The 24,139-nt window shown below is 38.8% G+C and overlaps 2 protein-coding genes across 8 annotated transcripts in view; one reads left to right on the plus strand and one right to left on the minus strand.

The window, feature by feature from the left end:
* Window positions 1-4,736, plus strand: part of MRPS22 (mitochondrial ribosomal protein S22) — a 238,648-nt gene extending 233,912 nt beyond the window's left edge. For all 7 annotated transcript variants that reach the window (XM_027583255.1, XM_027583256.1, XM_027583249.1 and 4 more), the window contains 3 exons: window positions 345-490; window positions 3,485-3,593; window positions 4,604-4,736. In XM_027583255.1, coding sequence (XP_027439056.1) covers window positions 345-490; window positions 3,485-3,593; window positions 4,604-4,699 — 351 coding nt within the window. In that variant the 3' untranslated portion in view covers window positions 4,700-4,736. The remainder of the gene's footprint in view (window positions 1-344; window positions 491-3,484; window positions 3,594-4,603) is intronic.
* Window positions 4,737-5,232: 496 nt separating this feature from the next.
* Window positions 5,233-24,139, minus strand: part of COPB2 (COPI coat complex subunit beta 2) — a 38,854-nt gene continuing 19,947 nt past the window's right edge. The window contains exons 11-22 of the mRNA XM_027583248.1: window positions 23,181-23,269; window positions 22,990-23,096; window positions 14,729-14,872; window positions 13,962-14,092; window positions 13,494-13,701; window positions 9,243-9,353; window positions 8,052-8,266; window positions 6,559-6,651; window positions 6,285-6,465; window positions 6,054-6,122; window positions 5,831-5,902; window positions 5,233-5,587 (exon numbers count right to left, since the gene is read on the minus strand). Of these exons, the coding sequence (XP_027439049.1) occupies window positions 5,495-5,587; window positions 5,831-5,902; window positions 6,054-6,122; window positions 6,285-6,465; window positions 6,559-6,651; window positions 8,052-8,266; window positions 9,243-9,353; window positions 13,494-13,701; window positions 13,962-14,092; window positions 14,729-14,872; window positions 22,990-23,096; window positions 23,181-23,269 (1,513 nt within the window). The 3' untranslated portion in view covers window positions 5,233-5,494. The remainder of the gene's footprint in view (window positions 5,588-5,830; window positions 5,903-6,053; window positions 6,123-6,284; window positions 6,466-6,558; window positions 6,652-8,051; window positions 8,267-9,242; window positions 9,354-13,493; window positions 13,702-13,961; window positions 14,093-14,728; window positions 14,873-22,989; window positions 23,097-23,180; window positions 23,270-24,139) is intronic.

Genomic DNA, 24,139 nt, shown 5'->3' on the forward strand with positions numbered 1-24,139 from the left:
ATATATATATATTTTTTAATCCCCTAGTGACCAAGATAATTGTGGTCCATTATTTCTAGTGGTCTACATATATGTAATAGGTGCTTCAGAAATAGTCGTTGGCTGCTGAAAAGTAATTGATATGGCTATAAATGTGTGGCCGACTTGGTCCGGGCTGCCACACACTTCTACAGTGCAGGGCTGATCTAGACCATACCTATTGATTAATGAGAGTAGAGGCAGGTATAAATGGACCTGGTTTACTGGTCCTTTCTTGGGCAACACTCATGCAAGTAAATGTGGATCCAGTAATGCTTACTTTTTATTTTCATGTTTCTGAAAAAAGTTGCATTTTATGTGAATAGATTCATCATCAGACCTATGAAGACATAGATAAACATGGAAAGTATGACCTTTTACGTTCAACAAGACACTTTGGTGGAATGGCTTGGTATTTTGTAAATAGGAAAAAGATTGATGGTTTACTGATTGACCAGATTCAGAGAGATTTGTAAGTATGATCTAATAAGTAAAAGAAATTCTTACTACTGGTACAGTAAATCTGTATTTAAGCTATTTTTTCCTCAGTGATGACAGTGTATTGTCCAGTGATAAATACCTTTCACTTACCTCATTTATTTGTGGGTTCTTCCAGCATAACCCACTTTTCTCAGTCTTTGCTTTTGTGTTATTTAAATAGGGCGAGATTCTTTGAAAGAGTAAGTCGCTGTGGATCTGTATTATATACCTGGAATACTGACTTATCCTGGGCCTCACCAGTGTTCCTGGGTATCAGTGAACTTCCCAGGCACTCAAAGGGGATTAAATGGGAAATGTAAAGACATAAGCTCTGGCAGGTGCCTGGTTTCTGGTGGAAGTGGGGCTTTTCAGTAAAAGTCATCATTTAATTTATGAAAATACTATTGCTTTTGATATCCCTTGCTTTTGCAGGATTGTTAAGGCACTGAAAAAAAATTAGATTTTTTTCCAAAGTTGCATGAAACAAGGAGTATCTATTGTATTTTAATTGGTGTGCTCCCAGGTTTCTAGCTGAAACAATAGTGTTCTTTACAACTTGTGATGAAACTGAAAAGAAAATTGTTTTTGAGTATCAGTTGGATTAGAAATGCCAAAATGACAAGGAAAAGAAACCAGCGTGGCTGTAGTAAAAAAGTCAACTTTCTACAAAAAGTCCTTGACTGACTCAGAAGTCTGAATTATAGGAGGGTTTAGTGATTACTGCCACCTTCAGACTATAAGGAGCTGTGATTCAGCATATCCTCCATGTCATCTGATCTAAGCCATTCACATAAAGGTCCAAAGGCATTTGGAAATAGAAGGTTCCACAGGTATTATCTAAGAAATACATTCCATATTTGGAAACCGAGCACCATTTCTCATAGAAGCAGCATTCTCAATGGTAGATGTCTTCAGGCCAGCTCACTTCACCAGCAAGTGTAGTGTAATCCAATTCAGAGGGCAGACATATATCTTCATCACACATAAGTAAGGGGCTGGTTGACGGTCATGAGGATACTCCAAAAAAGGTACCTACTTTCAGAGGTGATTTAGCAGTGACATCTCCTGTGAATGAATTTTCTTATAAAGTTTTTGAGATGGACTCATTCTGAAATGATTTTATTATAAAGACGTAACATTTTTGTAAACAGAGTAAGAAATGTATAACTGAACATTAAAGTTCTTTATCAAAGTGTACTAATATAGGATATTATATTAATACTCATTACCACATGTAAGTTTTACATCTGAAGCAGTTTACTTGTATACTGGGAGGGAGTTTTGAGTACTTAATTTTTCCTGCTGTGCATTAAGTACAACTATTGTGGGATTTCTGACCAGGACAGCGTGCTGCAAATCCCAGACTAGACAGTAGAGGGTGCACGTCCTCACTGAATGGAACCTAAGGCAGAACTGAGATTCTGCATGTTTATTTCAGACTCAAGTCCCACTGTTGTTTTTTTTTTTTTTAATTTTTTTTATTAACATAAAATGTATTGTTTCAGGGCTATAGGTCTGTGATTCATCAGTCTTACACAATTCACAGTGGTTTTTAAATGAGTTCTTTTAAAATCTTTTTGAACATGTAAATTTATTTGCTCTTATTTTCCAATATGGGCTGGGTGTTAAACTAACTTGTTCAGTAAGATGCAGGCATTATACTTTAGCATGAATGTAATGAAGCCCTAAACAGGAATCTAAATATAGAAGCCCAGTTAAGCTCTTTATAGGACCACATGCCTAAGCTCCAAAGGGAATTTTGTTTATTTGGGGAATTTTGTTGCCAAGTTTATTGGACTTTGTTAGATTATAACAAGCACATACATTTATAATAAACATGTTTCATTATTTTCCCTGAAAAATTTTACTATATGAACAGCCCTGGTTTCTCAGTTCTCCCAGAAGATGGCCTTAAGAGTGGATGGGCCTTGGGATAAGCCTAGAGCATTTCTCTAAGGTCACCATGGCTTGAGAAATTCTTTACCTACTCCCACTATCACTCCACTTTTTATCCCCCAGCCCAGGTTTAATAGGAAAACAGGGAAAATTAGTGAGATAGCCGGGGAAACACTGAATTAGGATGTCTTCACCCCTTTACCCCCCAGCTGGAAGCTAGTGACTCACTATACGGAGCACAACCTCAAAAGCACAGGCATTTTAGAAAGGATATTTACTCCTTCAGCTTTGAGGTTGCAAATGGTGGGCTAGTGTTGACTATGTGAGAAGACAGTGATTGACTGGTTTGGGGAAAGCCAAGGAAGTTTTTATGCTGATAAAAGTTGTTTAGAGGTTTCTAAAAAGGTAAGTACACGCCAGAAGAACTGAATTCTAGATTGCTGAGTAGAACCTGACATTCCTTCTGATTCAGGAGCATAATTTCAGATTTACTTCACTAGGATGCTCATTTTTAACTAATGGTTCCCATGAATAGACTGGTGGCCTGGAGTCTTTCCTTGGACTCCTAGGAGGCCTCTTGTGGAGGCATTTATTCACGGATTCAGAGTCTTTAATGAAAACCTGTTAGGAGATGTCACTGCTAATGAACTTGAAGACAAGTGGCTTTGAGCATCCCCTGATCACCAGCCTCCGCTTATGTGGGATGAAGGTAATATTCCTGCCCTCTGAGTTGGATTACGTTATCTGCTGGTGAAGTGGGCTGACCTGGCAGCCACCTACTATTAAGAATGTTATTTCTATGAGAAGTGATGCTCCGTTTCCAAAAAGAATACAGTCACATATAGAATATATTCATTTTCATAAATGGGGCACTGCCTGTACTGATTCCTGCCCTGCCTACCTGAGAATGGATATGAAGCTTAAATTAGCCAATTTTCTGAAAATGCCTTTGAAAATATAAAACTAAAGTCTTAAAAAATGTCTGGCCCAAGGAAAGTTTGAAGTGTAATTGTAAGTTGGCACACATTTTTATGGGACTGTGAAGCAAATGAAGAAAACCCACTGATAGCAGTAAATCCTTTCACTCTAGAGTTGATGATGCCACCAGCTTGATCCAGCTGTATCACCTCCTCCATCCAGATGGCCAGTCAGCTCAGGAGGCTAAGGAGCAGGCTGCTGAGGGATTACATTTAATTAAGGTAAAGGGACTTTTCCCACAACTGGCTGTTGTATGGTGATAATTAGTTGGGAAGAATTCTGAAGTGGGTCATATCTAATGATAACAGATTCACATATACAGAAAATTTGTGATCTTGAAATAGTAACTAGAGTCCCATATTTCTTCATCTGATAACAGAAACAGATGGGATGGGGGTGGGGGGAGCTGCAGCTGGAGTCCAAGTAGCTCAGATAGTAGGGCAGCAGCCCCCTTGTTCTTTGAGGTGATCAAGTCACCAGCACAGGGCAGGGTGGAGGGATGAGGTAAGCACATATTCCCAGTGCACCCTCTTGTCCTAGAGTGTGGTCACATTCCTGTCCAGAAGGGGAGAAGGTGGTGCTTGTATATTACTCAGCCTTAGTTGCATTATCATTTTGGAAGTGCATACCTCTCAGAACCATGGGCTTACACAGATTTCTCTTTGTGTATTTTCAAATGCTCAGAACAGACATGGTTTTGTTGGTCCGGCTTCTCTCCGAGTTTTATTTTATGCATGCGACAAAGCAGTTCTATGGATAAAAATGACCAGTGATGACCCCCTAGGAGGAGTAGAGAGAAACTGTGGTACTAATTTTGGTTTTCTGTGATAGGCCAGATAAAGCAAAATGCTTTTGGGGAAAATAGTCTTGTAAATATCTCTAAAGTGAAAAATTAGTTTGTTGACTCTCATCCTCCAAATTTATCTTGAAACCTAATGTTTTTCATTTTGATCTAGGAGGAGGTGCACTGTCAGGTTTTAATTTTTTTCTGGAAATAGGCTGAGCTGGCAGCCATATTAGGATTCTTCTGGTGTTCAGAATTACTGTGGCTTGAACTGTCAGATACTATTTTTTGGCCCCTGTAGTATGCTTACTCTATAATCAGAAAAAAAAAATATTGTGACCCTTAGAAGACTTTAAACTGGGACTTTGCTAATGCAGAAATGGAAAACTTTATAAATAGTGTGTGTCCTATTGCTTAAAAGAGTTTCTTTTTTTTAAATTTAAACAGGTCTTTGCAAAAACAGAAGCACAGAAGGGAGCATATATAGAATTAACACTACAAGCTTACCAAGAAACATTCATTAGCCATTCTGCAGCTTCCTGAAGACATTTTTTAAAATAAATTTCATTTTACTAAATTATAACTTGCTTTCTCTGTTAATGTTGAATGTTTAAGACTGTCAAAATTAAAAGTACTGATGCGAGTTCCCTATATAAAATTGTTTTTTTTTTTTTTAACAGTGCCTCTAACAGAAATACAAAGAAAACCTTGTTACTCCACTCATTTTCCTAGGGTGCAAGGGGATAATTGAGAAGTATATTTGAGTGCCTGGTTATGAATGTCTCTAATCAGACAGGTGCAGTGTCAAAGACCAAAAAAAGTACTTATATGTTTCTGTATTACTAAACAGGTAGTTTAAACAGAGCCCAGCTTAACGAGGTCAGAGGAGTTGGGTTTCAGATTCCAAAATCAGGGTGAGTCATAAAAACCCAACTATATAAACTTGGGGGAGGGTGAACGTGACCAAGAAAAAGGGTTAGGAGAATGTGAGCTGATCCCTAGGTGATCAGTAGTTTGGCTCAGCCTTCTAAAACCAGAGGCTTATTTTCATTATTTAGAAAGGAAACTTTCAAGTATTTTCATTAATTCAAAAGATTTTATGAAATATGGTCTAATGACAGTATGAAAAAATCAAAGCCCACATTTGGTTTACTTAAGATGCTGCCATAAACCACTCCTAAGATGAGAAGAGCACTGTGCTCCCAGTGGGCCACACACAGCCTTTTCATATAAAAATCTAAGACGTTTCTCAGAGTCCAAAGCACTGTGGTCAGGATGGCAATCAATACCTGTCCATAATAATGATCTGTGAAGTTGGGTTCTCAAGAAACATTACACTCAATCATCCAGAATATCTTCATCCAGGTTGATGTCTGTCGTGTCAATATCTTCTAAGTCCAAATTATCCAGATCTTCCAGTTCGAGTAAACTCTGCAAAGAAAAGAGTTATATAGCACTTTGTTATCTCTGATAACCTTTTGAAGTTACCTCTGATTCATGATCCAAAGGGAACCAAAGCAATAGTCAAAAGGGGCATTTTCTCATTTCAGAGCCCCTGCTCTGAAAGTGATTACATCACTTGAAATGCAGAGGCCTGCCCATCCTGCAACCATTCATGGGGAGGAAGAAGTGAGCCTGGAGTTCCCATGGAAAATCTAGGTATGATGTCTGTACCTTTTCTTCTTTGTTGGCTGTGTGGGAGGCCACAATAACTGGAGTAGGAGAAGCAGGTTTCCCATCAAGTTCCTGAAAGCCCAAGTGGAGACACAGATAAAGATGAAGGAATTTGTTCAGGTAATTTTCCCCCAAGGAAAGCTGTTTAAGGATTAGGAAGTAGGAGATGGTACTTAAAATGAACAAATCTTAATCAGATTATCTCATGCAGTATTCTACTGACCTGCTGAGCTGCAGATTTTGAGGGCTGAAAGCCTTTTGCCTCTTCCATAACATTTCTTTCTTCATTTGGCTATCAGAAAAAGGCAATAATGAAATATTCTGAAGTCATAATTCATCTATGAACTTGACCCAAATACCAGATATTAGCTCTCAATCCAAGTACATTCGTAAATGTACATGCACTTCTACCCTCTAGTCACAATAAATGAGGTCTGGTTGCCTAGAGACTCACCGTGACAAGTGGGTATTGCTTGGCTGGCCACAGATCAGCATGTGTTTCCTTCACCCATTCTTCCACAACAAAGGCTTCTTTTAATCCAGGAAAAAGGTTTTCATACTCTGTTGGATCGGCAAGGGATTCTGCTGCTTTCTGATTGACTTTTGAAAGATTTTCTCTCCAGAGTTTCACCACCCTATTGTAGAGATCATGGAACCAAAGGGAGACTGAGTAAGTATGCTCTAGTTTTTATCTAAAACATTTGTTCCTAAAACCTAGAAGTCTATACCTTGAAACCTGACTGGGTAAGTAAGTCCGGGCCAGGAAGGCAGCTTCTGGCAGTCGGCCAGTTCTAATCAAGAGTTCCAGGCAAGCATCAAGCCTAAAGATTAAAAAGGAGAGGCACTATTACCAAGAATAGACAAAGAAATGTAGATTTAGTGTTGCAAAGTCCCCAACTTCCACACATACAGCTCATTTCTTTCACTGAACCATTTACTTGTCATCACCAGTGTGTTTACATAATCAATGGACTCCATGAGCATGAAGGACAGGACAGGTTTGTGATCATTTTCAATCTCCTGATAACTTGTTTTAAACAACTCCTAAGAAGCAGCTAAGGGGGCTTTTCAAGACCAGCTAAGGCAGCTTAGACAAGCACATTTTAAAGGCTTTCAGGAGATACAGGAGCAGAAACTCAGTTTCACAAGTGGGATCATTGAGGTCAGTGTCTCCAGTGTGGGCTGTGCTGGCAACCCAGTGATGCCCAGCCAGAAAATGTCCTAGTGTCTGTTTTAATTTCAATTTTCTTTTTTTCTAAGTTTGATTAAGTAGATAATGTGTTTTAGAATTCACAGGTTTTTTGGGGGAAAAAAAAAAACAGGGTTTTGGGTTTTAGAAGGATAATACAGTACATATACTACACATTACCTAACATCCTCAGCATCAAATAAAAGTCATAAACAATATTCTGCAATAACACATGAATACTAAATGTGATAAAATGAGTGGCATAAAAGCAATTAATAGTACTTCAGAGTTCTGGTCTTGCCATCAAATAAGTTATAAGACACTATTTTCAGGACATATTTTGGCTTTTAAATTACAGATCTGTTTCCTACAAGTATATACAAATTTATAAATACATATAGAAACAAACTGGGGTGCACTAAGTTTTTATAATAAAGTGTGAGGTTTAAGAAAGTCACTAGGGGAAGGTTATTGAACACTTTTGTGTTTTATTTCATAATATGGTCAACTATGTTGAGATGATTTGGTTTGCACTAACTGCTAAACTTTTAGAAGTATATATTTTTATGCTTTACAATTGGACTCAGTTCTAGAAATACCTGACATCCTCAACCCCCTTTTATTCTTATCATGGACAGGTCAGAACTACCCAATTTGGGTAAAACTACCTGCCATTTGGGTACTACGGGAGCAGCACAATAGCTTCCTGCCATGGTAAAATAAAATAGCTCAGCTAGGGAGCAGCAGGGCTTTTGAGAAAGGGGTTTAACATTTCTCTCAGTCCAAGCCTCCCTAAACAGCTCATTTTGCTCATTTAGACCAAATGTGTGAAGAGCATCCCTTGCTGAAGGCGAATGCCACCAAGGTAGCACTGTCCTCTGACTGCCCCCACTAGCCAGGGGCTAGGCCAGAACTCTGTCCATTCTCTTTCCAGGTTCATACTTCCTCTCTAAACCACCCTCAAAGTCAGTGCAGAAACCAGTGTTTTAAATTACTATGCCCGCCTCTCTTAGACCTAGGATAAATACTTACTTGCCCTGTAAAAAGTAGCTCATGAATGCCACGTTGTTCTTGCCGTCCCTCTCTGCACCCTCTGCTAGTTTGTTCACCATACTAGCATTTCCGGAGGCAGTGGCCAAGAGCAACAGACCCCCATAATCCTGTGCATGGTGCAGGCACTCCTGGGCAAGGCCAAACTGACATTTACTGATGGCAAGTTCGGCAAGTTGTTTCCACTTTTGTTCTGACTGTAAGAAAGGGTTTCCAAGTTAAAACATCTATGGAAATAAACATTTGAATTGTCAACATCAACTCTTCTGTTAACCTATTACTATCCTGACAATGGGAGATATTTCATACATATACTGAGCTGTGCCTATTAAGTTCTATCAATCAAAATAAGAATGGAATGACAAAATGTGTAATGAGAAAATGGAAGTTATTCACATATACAAAATTAATTCAAACACAAATCAATTTTAATGATGCATGTATAATCATCAACCCATTATATTTTTATTTTGTAACTACACAGTAAAACTAAAAGTAATACTATCTAATTGGAGTTTTAAGGTAATTAGATTGCAGTTACTTTAATGACTGATTTAATACCACTTTTTGAAAGAGCAGATTGCTTTTTATATCCTTAAATATTTAACAATATTATTTCTCCTTTGTAGCTTCTCAAATCAAAAGGCTACCCATTTGGATGATCTTAACATAGCTGAGATTTATTTAGCACATCTGAAATGAATTTACCAATAAATGCTAGCCTTAAACCACAGCTGGGGGCCCTCAATAGATAACAATTCATTAAAATGTCACAAAATTGTGTCCAAATATTAAAATCTTTCTTTAAAACCAACAACTTTCTCACTAGTTTGGGATACTGGCAAATTACTGCTTTGTCTGTCTGTACTCTTAGAGTTCCGAGACTACTGTATCTAGTATCTTACATCTTCTCTTACAAAATAGATCTCATATAAGCTATTGAAAACACTTTTTCTTAAATCAGAATACTAAGAATATATCTCCAATATAAGCCATTTAAATTTACGTAAAGACTAACAAAATACATTTTTAAATGATCAAAGGCAATAATCTCACCAAAGAGAGTTACTGATTTGTATTTCAGAAAACTTTAATAAGAGAACTTACACTAAATACAAAGAAACACCTTCTAATCTTTGCATCAGTTATGAAAAATCTTGACTTAGTACATACCTCTGCTTCTACTGCTAACTGGTATGCAATGTGCAGTTCTCCAAGCTGAAGAGCAAGTTCAAAGCGATGCTCTGGATCTGTGGATACTGTAAGAGCTTGCTGCTTGAAGCCCTAAACAGAGAAGAGATATAACAGTGTATGTACAGTCTACATGTGAAGACAGAAAAATTAAGGAGTCATTCATTAAATTAATTGGTAAGAACAAACCAGCAGACAAAATTCAGTCCCACAATACTGTTTTCTAAGCAGTAGGAGATAACTGGTGCTACACAAACTCATGTAAAACTAGTAAAATCAGAAATGCAAAAGCAAACCAACGTCAAAAAAAAAAAAGGATTTTGGAAAGTTGAGTGAATAAAAGCCATTTCAAAAGAAGAAAGGCACAGTGGTCTAGACCTAGCTGTTCACTCACTAAGCTGGGCTTAGAGATCATTTAGTCTAGTCCCTCAAAGAAAATTAAGTCAAGGGCTCCTGGGTGGCTCAGTCGTTAAGCTTCTGCCTTTGGCTCAGGTCATGGTCCCAGGGTCCTGGGATCAAATCCCACATCGGGCTCCCTCTCCCACTCCCCCTGCTTGTGTTTCCTGTCTTGCTGTGTCTCTGTCAAATGAATAAAATCTTTAAAAAAAAAAAAGGCAAGTCAAATGTAAAAGCCGCCTTCCAATTTTCCCTGATCTGGAGGTCATTCAGCAAACATTTGGCTTGCAGGTCCTGACATAGATTTTACTGTTGGTCTTATGTCCAATTTAGTCACCAGCAAGCATTCCAGAGGGCAGAAAATCTAGAACTGTCTTCCATGTTCCACTGAGTCATCAAAACAGGCTTTTAAACCAACTATTGTTAATTATCAAATTAGCCTCTCCCCTAAGACAAAGAGTACTGATGGGAGTCTGCACTATGGGCAAGTTCGTCAGCCCTATGGATGTGGAGCATTAGACAAAGCTCAGATTTAAAGAGACTTCACTTGAATGAGGAGGAATGCTTAGTTTTGGGGTGGCCAAGACGGAGTAGCTGGACAGCTTTCCAAGTTCTCTCCAGCTGGATCCTCAGGAAGGCTGTATCATTAATGTTCAAAATGTTTTAACTTCCCAGATTGTACAAGCTGCCCATCCTTTCATTCATCCATGAGTACAATGTAAACAATGCATTCTGAATAATCTGCATTACTCCTTTTCTCTCCTAGCACTGGTGTAAATAATAAAAATCCAAGAGAGGATGTAAGCTCTATGGAACGCGTAAGATACAGGCAAGGGCAAAGCAGATGAAGTTAGGTGGCCTAAATACACTTCTGTTTTCCCCCAAATCCCCACTGAAATAACACAAAAGGGACTCTTTTTTTAGGGCATAAATTCCCAAGGACACTGAAAGGCAGAGGACCCCTGTAACAAAATTTTGGAAGCTGGAAAACTGGTAGAGGAATATTAAACACTTAAAACACTAATCCTAAATGAGGAGTGAGGACAGCATAGAAACAACTTCATTTACACATCAGAATCCCCAAAGGTGTCTCATGGAATGCAGTGCTAAAGTAAACAAAACTGCCTGAAAGTCTATGTAACAAGTTGGAAAGAAACAGATACTCCAGGTCCCCACACCTCTCCCCGCACCCCTTGGGACACACAGAAGACAGGAAAGTTTATTGCTTGAAGAGGGTAAACTAGGTCTCCAGTCTGAGGGATACCCTACACACCTTTCAAAAGGAAAATAGGAAATTATGAGAATAGAGATTGAGACGAAATGAAATCCCAGAATGATGGTGATTTAAGCCCAGTCTTACCCCTTGGGGTATAAACTCTATATTAAACAGCCCAAGATGTAACACTAAAATGTCAACTGCCTATGAGCCATATGCCAGCTAGTGTAGTGCCCGTACAATGTTAAGTGATCATTAAATTCATGGGATGAACATATGGACACTTAGAATCCCCAATTAGATGGCCCAGCCACATCCACGTTATGAAGTCCATACCCAACAAGACCACCCACAAACTCAGACCTTTTGATCTGCTTCTTCTTAGACCTCCACTCTTAAATGAGGGCCCAAAGATCAGATGCATGAGGAAAATCTCTAACAGGAAAGAAAGATACCAAAACGAACCATTAACAGCAACTTGAAGGAAGCATACCATGAAGGGGGGAAAACTCCCAAACAACGACAAAACTTATTATCGTTCAGATCCTCAGAGAAATAAACTTTCATCCATACACAAGAGTAAGATTTTAAAAGTACAAGAATAACAAAACGAGACCAGTGTAGGAGGCCTAACATTTGACTAATAGTTTCACAAAGACAGAATATAGAAAACGGAAGGAAGGAAACCATCAGAAAATGATTCAAGAAACTCTCTCAGACACGAAGGACATGAGTGTCCAATTAAAACAGTCCATCTAATACCCAACAAAATGAATAACTGACCCCTACCCAGGCCCACCATCATAACATTTTAGAACAAGAGGGACAAGTTCCACAAAGCTTCCAGAGAGAAAAAACAGACCAGGTATCAAGAATCAGGAATATAAATGGCTTTACAACACTAACTAGAAGCTAGAAGGCAATGGCACAATGCCTTCAAAATTTTGGGAGAAAATTACCTCCAACCTAGAATTCTGTATCCATTAAATGGCCAAGGATGTTTTAGAGTAGAACAATGGCAGTTTCAGATAATCAGGGTTACAAAAAACTTTACTTTCTATTAATCACCCTTCTCTCAGTAAACTACTGAACGACATCCTCCAGCAAAATGAGGGAGTAAAGTAGGAAAGAAGATAGGGGATGTAGGAAACAACGGATCCAACTCAGAGGCAAAGGGAAGCCCCAACATGAAGGTGAGGGGATATCCATGAGAGCAAAAACAGTTCAACCTGAAGCAGACTAAACATACTAAGAGATTTCAAGGAAATCTGGAGAACCACCAGAATCTAGGGAGAATTAACCATACGTACACAGAAAAATAAGCAAAGGAAAAAAAAAAAGAATTATTATTAATTCCAAGGAAAACAATTGCAGGAAGGGAAAGCTATAACACACTACATGGCTCAGCTGTAAGCAGTGTTTACATAGCCATAAAAATGTGAACACTGAAAACTGATCTAATCAAAATCATAATATAACCATATTGAAAGGATAAGGACAGAAAAATAGCATGTATATTGTAGAAACAGGGTAGAAATAAAGGTAAACCGTCACCGTCTATAGAGCAGTTAAGTCCACAAGAAATGCCTAAAGCTGAGAAATAGCAATATGTTAGAGATATAGAAATAAATACCAAAAGATCAACCAAAATAATAAAAGTGATTACCTCTAGGAAGTAGGTATAAGAGAGGAAAGGAAGTGCGGTTGTTTTTCTTAAGCTCTGCAGAAGTTTACACTTTGTGCACATACAAATTTGATTTAAAAACACTCCATTCAGAAAAAGGCGTATCACTAGTGGTAAATTTTACGTATATTTTACCATAATAAAAAAAAAGAAAGAAATGCCTGCTAGCATAGAGGGGGAAAATGCAGGATAGAAATGAAAATACTGGGGCGCCTGGGTGGCTCAGTCGTTAAGTGTCTGCCTTCGGCTCAGGTCATGATCCCAGGGTCTTGGGATCCAGCCCCACATCCCCCATCCCCACATCGGGCTCCCTGCTCCGCAGGAAGCCTGCTTCTCTCTCTCCCACTCCCCCCTGCTTGTGTTCCCTCTCTCACTGTGTCTCTCTCTGTCAAATAAATAAATACAATCTTAAAAAAAAAAAAATGAAAATACTGACAGAATGGAAAAGAAGTCTACAGAAAGAGAAGACTGATAACTGCTTCAAACATTTAAAGAAGGTACTAAGAGTTGCAGCCCCTTGGTGGCTCAATCAGTTAACCATCTGGCTCTTGGTTTTGGCTCAGATCATGGTCTCAGGACTGTGGGATTAAGCCCTGCATGAGGATCTGGCTAAGTGCAGAGTATGCTTAGGATTCTCTCTCCTCCCTCTCCCTCCCTGTGTATGCACATTCTCTCAAATAAATAAATAAATAAATAAATAAATAAATAAATAAATAAATAAAAATCTTAAAAAAAAAAAAAGAAGGTACTGGGGCATTAAGAAAGGACAAGGAAGAGTCAAATAAGTGACTTAAGTTTACAGGAGAAATTTCATTGCCATTAAGTGGCAATAAAGAAATAGCTTTCCAGTCTATACTAACATTCTTTTAAATTGGTTTAAAAAAACACTCAAAAAGAAAACAAGCAAACAAATAAAAAAACAGACCAAAAAACTTACCTGCTTTTCTAGAAAGTGTGCAACTCTGGTCCTCTGTTCTTTTGGAATGGTAGGAAGAACCTTATCAGCCATGCTGAAGTCCCTTCTCATGACAGCTGTCTGGTATTCCAGCACTGAAACCAGCAGAGAATAGCTAACGATGTTCAGTTCTTTATCCCCCAGATAAAGCCTGTTGTCTTTAGGAATATAACCCAGGAGATACATTGTCCTATAACAGAAATAGAAACTAATTTAGGAGTAGGCCCAAATCAGCAGGTAAACACACACACACACATACACACAAAACCTGCCTCTTGCTCAAAATCTTTCCATTTTGATTGATGTAATTTTGATCAATAGCCAACCTACTAAAACTATACACTGAAAAATCAAGCCTATCAGTGCTACAAGCCAGCAAGAGGTTTTGTTTAAAAAGCATAATTCTAAATTTAGGATGCCTGAGACAAAAGCAAAACAATACTCAGTTACCTATCCAAGTGGGCAATGGTGACTATTTCTCCTCCAACATAATAATTTAATCTGTTCACAGAACTTGTGTAAATGAAGCAATCGCCTACCCACAGCCCTGTTTTCACAATTTCCTGAATTTCACCAAGAACCTGCAGAGAGAAAATAGTCTATCATTACCTTATTAAGTATTAGAAATCCTGTCAATAACAAAAACTGAGTATGATTGGGGGTGATAAGGTAGAATAAGGAATGCAAAGTAAAATCCTACTTCAATTGAAAGAAAGTATTTCCTTGGAATTTCTATCTTCTTTCTCTATTTAAAAACAGATTCCTGGCTGAGTATATCCGTAATGCAGAATCTCACTGCTACATCAAAGCTGTGATCTAAAAAGTGGTGATCTAAACTCACACACATGAAACTGGAAAAGGAATTATTTCATAAAAGCTTCCAGGACCATCTACACAACAGATGATTTAACTTTACCATTTGAGAGGTCATTTAAATCACTCTGGGTAAACTGTCCTAAGACCAAAACACCTTCTAATTTCCTTATTGAAAGATATCAAAATGAATCTAAAGACTTTCTAAAATCAAAAGTACAAATTTCTTTTAAACATACATACTTTCAAACTCTGATCTTTCAGTCAAGACTTTAATTTATAGATTTCACAGGAATTTCTTAAATGTTTACTATCCCCAAACCTAACTTATTAAAATCAGTGAAGTTCTGTTATACAAATACAAATCATTTAAAAACAAAGCTGAAGTTGTGTTGGTCAATTACCTCAAAGGCATCTTCAATGCCATCTTCAGTAACTCCCTCATGTGTTTCCTGTGCAGCCAAGACTTTTTCTGACAGATATTTCAGGATAAAAAATGACTCCTCGGTGGCAATACAGACCAGCTCTCCAGAGTCAGACCAGAAAATCTACAACATGGCAAACAAAACACAATGTCGGATTTCTGAGTGTTATGACAAACTGCATACACTTTGTTTCTAACATTTGTCTTCTTATATTAGGATAATAAGTATGCATTTAACAATTTTATGTAGTGCATAGTGTGTATATGCAGATACACACACACACACATATGTACGTATATGTATGTATGTACTTGGAGGGTGGACAGGGCAGTGCCTCACTATTTAGTCTAGAAATGGGAAGACCCAAGGGAGACAGGAAGGAAAGCTGTCAGTACGTGCTGTAATTTAGAAGCAGCAGCTTATTCCCTATTGCTCTAGAAAAGTGTTTTTCAGCCTTTTTTTTTTCATTATCACGCCCACCCAGGAACCATTTTAGACATTTTTTTCCTCACCTCCTATAAAACCTTAATACCATGGATACTATATATATATATACACATATGTACATATGCTTATACATATGTAACACATATACATACACATATGGTGTCTACATATACAGAACATATATATACAAATAAATATGCTTTACAGATAAAGAATGAATTTTCTTCACCCTCAGTAACCAATTTTTGCCCCATTGGGGCACTAGTGCCCACTCAGACTGCATGCTGTAAAAGACACAACCAGGACCCTAGGGAGGTGGATTTGTCTCCAAAGGATTTTGTTACAATGAAAGCTGTAAAAGAAGCAGGTAGTTCCAAAGGTAGAAAACTGTCACTGGAGACATTTACCTGAAGTTTAAAAGGCATCATCTGGTAAAGTATGAAAAGGCTTTCTGAATGGTATGGGAGCTCCTAGGCCTTTCCAAGTTAAGAGCTCCCTGACTTCCTGTCTTCAAAGCATACTTTTTATATTCTGTCAAATGCCATTTAAAACATGAACAGCACTTCGCATTTGTATAGCTTTTGATGCTTTTCAAAATACCCAATGTCTACTGCCTCATTCATATTCTGATTTTAAATTTTTTTATTGTTAATCACCACACATCATTAGTTTTTGATGTAGTGTTCATGATTCATTGTTTGTTATAACACCCAGTGCTCCATGCAGAACATGCCCTCTTTAATACCCATCACCAGGCTAACCCATCCCCCGAGCCCCCTCCCCTCTAGAACCCTCAGTTTGTTTTTCAGAGTCCATTGTCTCTCATGGTTCATCTCCACCTCCGAATCCCCCCCTTCATTCTTCCCCTTTTTTTTTAACATATATTGCATTATTTGTTTCAGAGGTACAGATCTGTGATTCAACAGTCTTATACAATTCACAGCGCTCACCATAGCACATACTCTCTCCAGTGTCTACCACCCAGCCACCCCATCCCTCCTACCCCACCCCCACTCCGGCAACCCTCAGTTTGTTTCCTGAGATTAAGAATTCCTCCTATCAGTGAGGTCAGTTGATACATGTCTTTCTCTCATTGACTTATTTCATGCAGCATAACACCCTCAGTTCCATCCACGTTGTTGCAAATGGCAAGATCTCATTCCTTTTGATGGCTGTGTAATATTCCATTGCGTATATATACCACCTCTTCTTTATCCATTCATCTGTCGATGACATCTTAGCTCTTTCCACAGTTTGGCTATTGTGGACATTGCTGCTATAACATCGGGGTGCACATACCCCTTCGGATCCCTACATTTGTATCTTTGGGGTAAATACCCAGTAGTGCAATTGCTGGATCATATGGTAGCTCTATTTTCAACTTTTTGAGGAACCTCCATACTGTTTTCCAGAGTGGCCGCACCAGCTTGCATTCCCACCAACACTGTAGGAGGGTTCCCCTTTCTCCACATCCCCGCCAACATCTGTCGTTTCCTGACTTGTTAATTTTAGCCATTCTGACTGGTGTAAGGTGGTATATCTCATGGAGGTTTTGATTTGGATTTCCCTGATGCCGAACAATGTTGAGCACTTTTTCATGTGTCTGTTGGCCACTTGGATGTCTTCTTTGGAAAAATGTCTATTCATGTCTTCTGCCCATTTCTTGACTGGATTATTTGTTGTTTGGGTGTTGAGTTTGATAAGTTCTTTATAGATTTTGGATACCACCCTTTATCTGCTATGTCATTTGCAAATATCTTCTCCCATTCCGTAGGTTGTCTTTTGGTTTTGTTAACTGTTTCTTTTGCTGTGCAAAAGCTTTTTACCTTAATGAAATCCCAATAGTTCATTTTTGCCCTTGCTTCCCTTGCCTTTGGTGATGTTTCTAGGAAGAAGTTGCTGAGGCTGAGGTCAAAGGGGTTGCTGCCTGTGTTCTCCTTTAGGATTTTGATGGACTCCTGTCTCACATTTAGGTCTTTCAACCATTTGGAGTCTATTTTTGTGTGTGGTGTAAGGAAATGGTCCAGTTTCATTCTTCTGCATGTGGCTGTCCAAATTTCCCAACACCATTTGTTGAAGAGACTGTCTTTTTTCCATTGGACATTCTTTCCTGCTTTGTCAAAGATGAGTTGATCATAGAGTTGAGGGTCCATTTCTGGTCTCTCTATTCTGTTCCATTGATCTATGTGTCTGTTTTTGTGCCAGTATCATACTGTCTTGATGATGACAGCTTTGTAATAGAGGTGGAAGTCCAGAACTGTGATGCCGCCAGCTTTGCTTTTCTTTCTCAACATTCCTCTGGCTATTCGGGGTCTTTTCTGGTTCCATACAAATTTTAGGATTATTTGTTCCATTTCTTTGAAAAAGTGGATGGTATTTTGATGGGGATTGCATGGAATGTGTAGATTGCTGTAGGTAGCATTGACATCTTCACAATATTTGTTCTTCCAATCCATGAGCATGGAACGTTTTTCCATTTCTTTGTGTCTTCCTCAATTTCTTTCTTGAGTATTTTATAGTTTTCTGAGTACAGATCCTTTGCCTCTTTGGTTAAATTTATTCCTAGCTATCTTATCGTTTTGGGTGCAATTGCAAATGGGATCAACTCCTTAATTTCTCTCTCTTCTGTCTTGTTGTTGGTGTACAGGAATGCCACTGATTTTTGTGCATTGATTTTATATCCTGCGACTTTCTGAATTCCTGTATGAGTTCTAGCAGTTTTGGGGTGGAGTCTTTTGGGTTTTCCACATAAAGTATCATATCTGCAAAGAGTGAGAGTTTGACTTCTTTGCCGATTTGGAAGCCTTTGATTTCTTTTTGTTGTCTGATTGCTGTGGCTAGGACTTATACTATGTTGAAGAGCAGTGGTGATATGGACATCCCGGCCATGTTCCTGACCTCAGGGGGAAAGCTCTCAGTTATTCCCGATTGAGAATGACATTCGCTGTAGGTTCTTCATAGATGGCTTTAATGATATTGAGGTATGTACCCTCTATGCCTATACTCTGAAGAGTTTTGATCAAGAAAGGATGCTGTACTTTGTCAAATGCTTTTTCTGCCTCTATTGAGAGGATCATATGATTCTTGTTCTTTCCTTTGTTAATGTATTGTATCACGTTGATTGATTTGTGGATGTTGAACCAACCTTGCAGCCCAGGGATAAATCCCACTTGGTCGTGGTGAATAATCCTTTTAATGTACTTTTGGATCCTACTGGCTTGTATTTTGGTGAGAATTTTTGCATCCGTGTTCATCAAGCATATTGGTCTGTAATTCTCCTTTTTGATGGGGTCTTTGGTTTGGGGATAAAGGTAATGGTGGCCTCATAAAACGAGTTTGGAAGTTTTCCTTCCATTTCTATTTTTTTGGAACAGTTTCAGAAGAATAGGTATTAATTCTTCTTTAAATGTTTGGTAGAATTCCCCTGGGAAGCCATCTGGCCCTGGGCTTTTGTTTGTTGGGAGATTTTTGATGACTGCTTCAATTTCCTTAGTGGTTATAGGTCTGTTCAGGTTTTCTATTTCTTCCTGGTTCAGTTTTGGTAGTTTATACATCTCTAGGAATGCATCCATTTCTTCCAGATTATCTAATTTGCTGGCATACAGTTGCTCATAAGATGTTCTTATAATTGTTTGTATTTCTTTGGTGTTGGTTGTGATCCCTCCTCTTTCATTGATGATTTTGTTGATTTGGGTCATTTCTCTTTTCTTTTTGATAAGTCTGGCCAGGGGTTTATCAATCTTGTTAATTCTTTCAAAGAACCAGCTTCTAGTTTTGCTGATCTGTTCTACTGTTCTTTTGGTTTCTATTTCATTGATTTCTGCTCTGATCTTTATTATTTCTCTTCTCTTGCTGGGTTTAGGCTTTATTTGCTGTTTTTTCTCTAGCTCCTTTAGGTGTAGGGTTAGGCTGTGTATTTGAGACCTTTCTTTTTTCTTGAGAAAGGCTTGTATTGCTATATAATTTCCTCTTAGGACTGCCTTTGCTGCATCCCAAAGATTTTGAACAGTTGTTTTCATTTTCATTGATTTCCATGAATTTTTTTAATTCTTCTTTAATTTCCTGGTTGACCCATTCATTCCTTAGTAGGATGCTCTTTAGCCTCCATATATTTGAGTCCTTTCTGACTTTCCTCTGTGACTGAGTTCTAGTTTCAAAGCAATTGTGGTCCCAAAATATGCAGAGAATGATCCCAATCTTTTGGTATCAGGTTGAGACCTGATTTGTGACCTAGGATGTGATCAATTCTGGAGAATGTTCCATGGGCACTAGAGAAGAACGTGTATTCTGTTGCTTTGGGATGGAATGTTCTGAATATGTCTGTGAAGTCCATTTGGTCCAGTGTGTCATTTAAAGTCTTTATTTCCGTGTTGGTCTTTTGCTTAGATGATCTGTCCATTTCAGTGAGGGGGGTGTTAAAGTCCCCTACTATTATTGTATTGTCGATGTGTTTCTTTGCTTTTGTTATTAATTGCCTTATATAACTGGTTGCTCCCATGTTAGGGACATAGATATTTACAACTGTTAGATCGTCATGTTGGATAGACCTTTTAAGTAGGATATAGTGTCCTTCCTCATCTCTTATTAGAGTCTTTGGTTTAAAATCTAATTTGTCTGATATAAGGATTGCCACCCCAGCTTTCTTTTGGTGTCCATTAGCATGGTAAATGGTTTTCCACGCCCTCACTTTCAACGTAGGGGTGTCTTTGGGTCTAAAATGAGTCTCTTGCAGACAGCATATCGATGGATCTTGTTTTTTAATCCAATCTGATAGCCTGTGTCTTTTGATTGCAGCATTTAGCCCATTTACATTCAGGGTAACTATTGAAAGATATGAATTTAGTGCCATTGTATTGCCTGTAAGGTGACTGTTACTGTATATTGTCTGTGTTCCTTTCTGGTCTATGCTGCTTTTGGGCTCTCTCTTTGCTTAGAGGACCCCTTTCAATATTTGTTGGAGGGCTGGTTTCCTGTTTGCAAATTCCTTTAGTTTTTGTTTGTCCTGGAAGCTTTTTATCTCTCCTATTTTCAATGACAGCCTAGCTGGATATAGTATTCTTGGTTGCATATTTTTCTCATTTAGTGCTCTGAATATATCATGCCAGTCCTTTCTGGCCTGCCAGGTCTCTGTGGATAGGTCTGTTGCCAACCTGATGTTTCTACCATTGTAGGTTACATATCTCTTCTCCCAAGCTGCTTTCAGGATTTTCTCTTTGTCTCTGAGACTTGTAAGTTTTACTATTAGATGTCAGGGTGCTGACCTATTTTTAATGATTTTGAGAGGGGTTCTCTGTGCCTCCAGGATTTTGATGCCTGTTTCCTTCCCCACATTAGGGAAGTTCTCTGTTATAATTTGCTCCAATATACCTCCTGCCCCTCTCTCTTTCTTTCTTCTTCTGGGATCCCAATTATTCTAAAGTTGTTTCGTCTTACGGTATCACTATCTCTCGAATTTTGCCCTCGTGATCCAATAGTTATCTTTTTCTCAGCTTCATTTTCCATCATTTGGTCTTCTATATCACTGATTCTCTCTTCTGCCTCTTTTATCCTAGCAGTTAGTGCCCCCATTTTTGATTGCACCTCATTAATAGCCTTTTTGATTTCGACTTGGTTAGATTTTAGTTCTTTTATTTCTCCAGAAAGGGTTTCTCTAATAACTTCCATGCTTTCTTCAAGACCAGGTAGTATCTTTAAAGTTATCGTTTTGAATTCTATGTCCGACATCATACTAATGTCCGTATTGAGTAGGTCCCTGGCAGACGGTATACCTCTTGTTCTTTTTGATGAGGTGATTTTTTTCTGTCTTGTCATTTTGTCCAAAGGAGAATAGATGAATGAGAGAACAAAATGCTAACCGGGTAACAATGTCCCCAGAAAATATACTCTAAACAAATCAGAAAAGACCCGAAACCAGGGGAAAAGGGAAAGAAAGAAAAAAAGGAAAAGAAAGATAAAAACAAACAAAAACAGAACAAAAAAGAAAAACATAAAAACAAACAAAAACAGAACAAAACAAAAAAAACAGATGATCAAATATGATCAGGCTGGTGCATAAATCAGTGCCACACACTAGATTTTGGGTGTATTTTAGTCTGTTAGAAGGGAGTGCCTCCCAAAATTTTAAAGAAAGAAAGAATTATATATGTACAAAATAAGTGTTGATACGATGAAGGGATGGAATATGACTGTAAAGATGAAAATTATAAAAAATTTTATAAAAGGAATTGATAAGAAGTTGGTTGAAAAAAGAAAGAAGAGGATTAAAAAAAAAAAAAGGGAGAGAATGTGATCAGGCAGGAGACTAGAATAAAGCCATACACTAACGATTTAGGGTATATTTTGATCTGTTAGAAGAAACTGTATCTCAAAATTTTAAAGAGAACAACATATATATATATATATATATAAGGATAACTACTATGAAGGGATAGAATATGACTCTAAAAATGAAAAATAAACATGTTTTTTTAAAAAAGGGATTGATAAGATGTTGGCTGAACAAGGGAAAAAGAAAAATTCAAAAAAAAAAAGTTGAAAAAATTAACTTTGAAACACTATAAAGAATCATGGTAAAAAAGCTATGAATTCTATGTGCAGTATTCCCCTAGCGCTGGAGTTCTGCTGTTCTCATTGATCTGTAAACTTGGTTTTGGCTGGCTGTTCTTCCTGATTTTCTGGGGGAGGGGCCTGTTGCTGTGGTTCCCAAATGTCTGCCGGAGGCGGAATTGCCCCGCCCTTGTGGGTCCGGGCTATGTAATCTGCTCAGGTTTGCTCTTGGGAGCTTTTGTTCCCTGCAAGCTTTCGGTACAGCTTTGGAGGATGAGAGTGAAAATGGCGCCCTCCCAATCTCCGCCCGGAGGAGCCAGAGGGGTGAGAACTTGGGGCCCCGCTCCTCAGTGCGACCCCAGAGAAAAGCAGTCAATCACTCCCGTCTCCCGGTCTCCGGCCACACTCTGTGCTCACCCAGCCTGTGACCAAGTGTTTCTATCTCTGGCACCCGACCCCGTGTGGAGTCTCCAAACCCAGCAGATCCCTGCGGTGCACTCCCGCGCCGCTCCTCCCAGGGGAGGAAGGGGAGTCTCCCCGGATCTGCCGCTTGTTGGGTCCCTGCTGGAGGAGCAGTGGCCTGTGTCACTGATCACAGTTTATGGCAACCCCGAGCTGAGAGCCCGCGCCTCGGCTTCGTCTCTGCAGCCAGCTTCCCCGCTCCGATACCTGGGAGCTCTGCTGCACTCAGGCACCCCTGGTCTTCCTGTGACCCCGAGGGTCCTGAGACCACACTGTCCCGCGAGGGCATCACCCCCCGCTTAGCTACTGGAGCGACGTCTCTCAGTGGAGCCGACTTCTAAAAGTTCCGATTTTGTGCTCTGAGGCTCTATCACTTGCCAGAAGCGGCTGACGGAGGCCCCCTCCCCCGCCGTCTATCCTCCCACGTATCTCCTCGGATTCACTTCTCCGCATGTCCTACCTTCCAGCAAGTGGTCACTTTTCTGTTCAGAGAGTTGTTGCTATTCTTTTCTTCGATCTCCTGTTAAGTTCGTAGGTGTTCAGAATGGTTTGATCCCTATCCAGCTGAATTCCTGAGACCAGAAGAAATCCAGGTCTCCTACTCCTCTGTCATCTTGCTCTGCCCCCTACAATTCTGATTTTCTAAGCAATCTTGAAGTAAATGGTATTGTGTCCAACACAGTGGAACCAGGACAGCTGGGTACAAGGACATTTCTTTGCCTCAGGGACCCAGAGCTCCTCACAAAGGTACACATTCCAAAAGTAACAATGGAGGGAAAACTCACGTGTTTGGGCTGAATTTCAATTCTGCGTATGAGTTCTGTATTGTCCCAGTCATAGAAAGCTAAGCCATTTACAGATCTGACTCCCAGTAAGAAGCCTCCATAAATACCTAAAAAGAAAAAAGATATTAGTTTAAATGTTTCTGAGCCACCACAAAACTTCTAAAATTGTGTCATAAATAAATAGCACTCACTTTCAGCTCCAAAATCTGGTTTGAATGATTTTTTTTCCTTAAAGTTCTTAAATATCTTTACAACACTGTTGCTCTCTCTTATTGCATATCTGGGGGGAAAGGAAGGGCATATTATATACCAAGCCATACTTGCATCAAATGTTAGAAATATTTTCAAATGTATCTGAGTAATGAATTATGGGTTTTACACTATTATACACATTATTAGGGTTTACAAACTATTTTAGAAACTGAGAAAGACCCACCATCCCTCAAAAGGTGAGTGATTAAATCAACTATGGTATATTCATACAGTGGAACACTACTCTGCAAAACGGGACCAATTATTGATTCATGCAACAATAAGGGTGAATCTCAGAAACATTATGCTGAGCAAAAGAAGCCAGACACAAGAGTGGATACTGTAGGACTCCATTTATATTAAACTCTAAGACAAATCTAATCCACAATTTTTGGTGACAAAAATCCAATCAGTGTTTGCAGCCAGGGAAACGACTGTTAAGGGAAAACAAAGGGATTTTCTGGGGATGACAGAAATGTTCTGTCTTGACTGTGCTAGTGGTTACAGATTGTATATATCTGCCTAAATTCAATGAAATTTAAACTAGTGCATTTAATTTTGTATAAATTACAATTCAATAAAGGTGACTTAAAAATAAAAACTTTTATAAGTGGCTCAGCCATTTTTGGCAACAATTTAGAACGTTGTGTATATTCAGGCCTCCTGAAAAGAGGGACTGTGGCTGTTGCTGGATAATCAAGAGTATTTAAGGAAGTGATCTGATGAGCAGTCCTATCAAGATAGGAAAGATGCTGAATAGGGCCTTAGCTGGATAAAGCTAAAAAAAAAAAAGAAGCAAATTATCAAAACAGTGAGGTATGTTAAGAGCGGTAAGGCAATCCATGAACTATAATTTTTTTTAAGATGATATAAAAGTACATTTTAGTATTTGGAACTG

Source organism: Zalophus californianus, chromosome 1, assembly GCF_009762305.2.
Source record: "Zalophus californianus isolate mZalCal1 chromosome 1, mZalCal1.pri.v2, whole genome shotgun sequence".
Lineage (NCBI taxonomy): Eukaryota > Metazoa > Chordata > Mammalia > Carnivora > Otariidae > Zalophus > Zalophus californianus.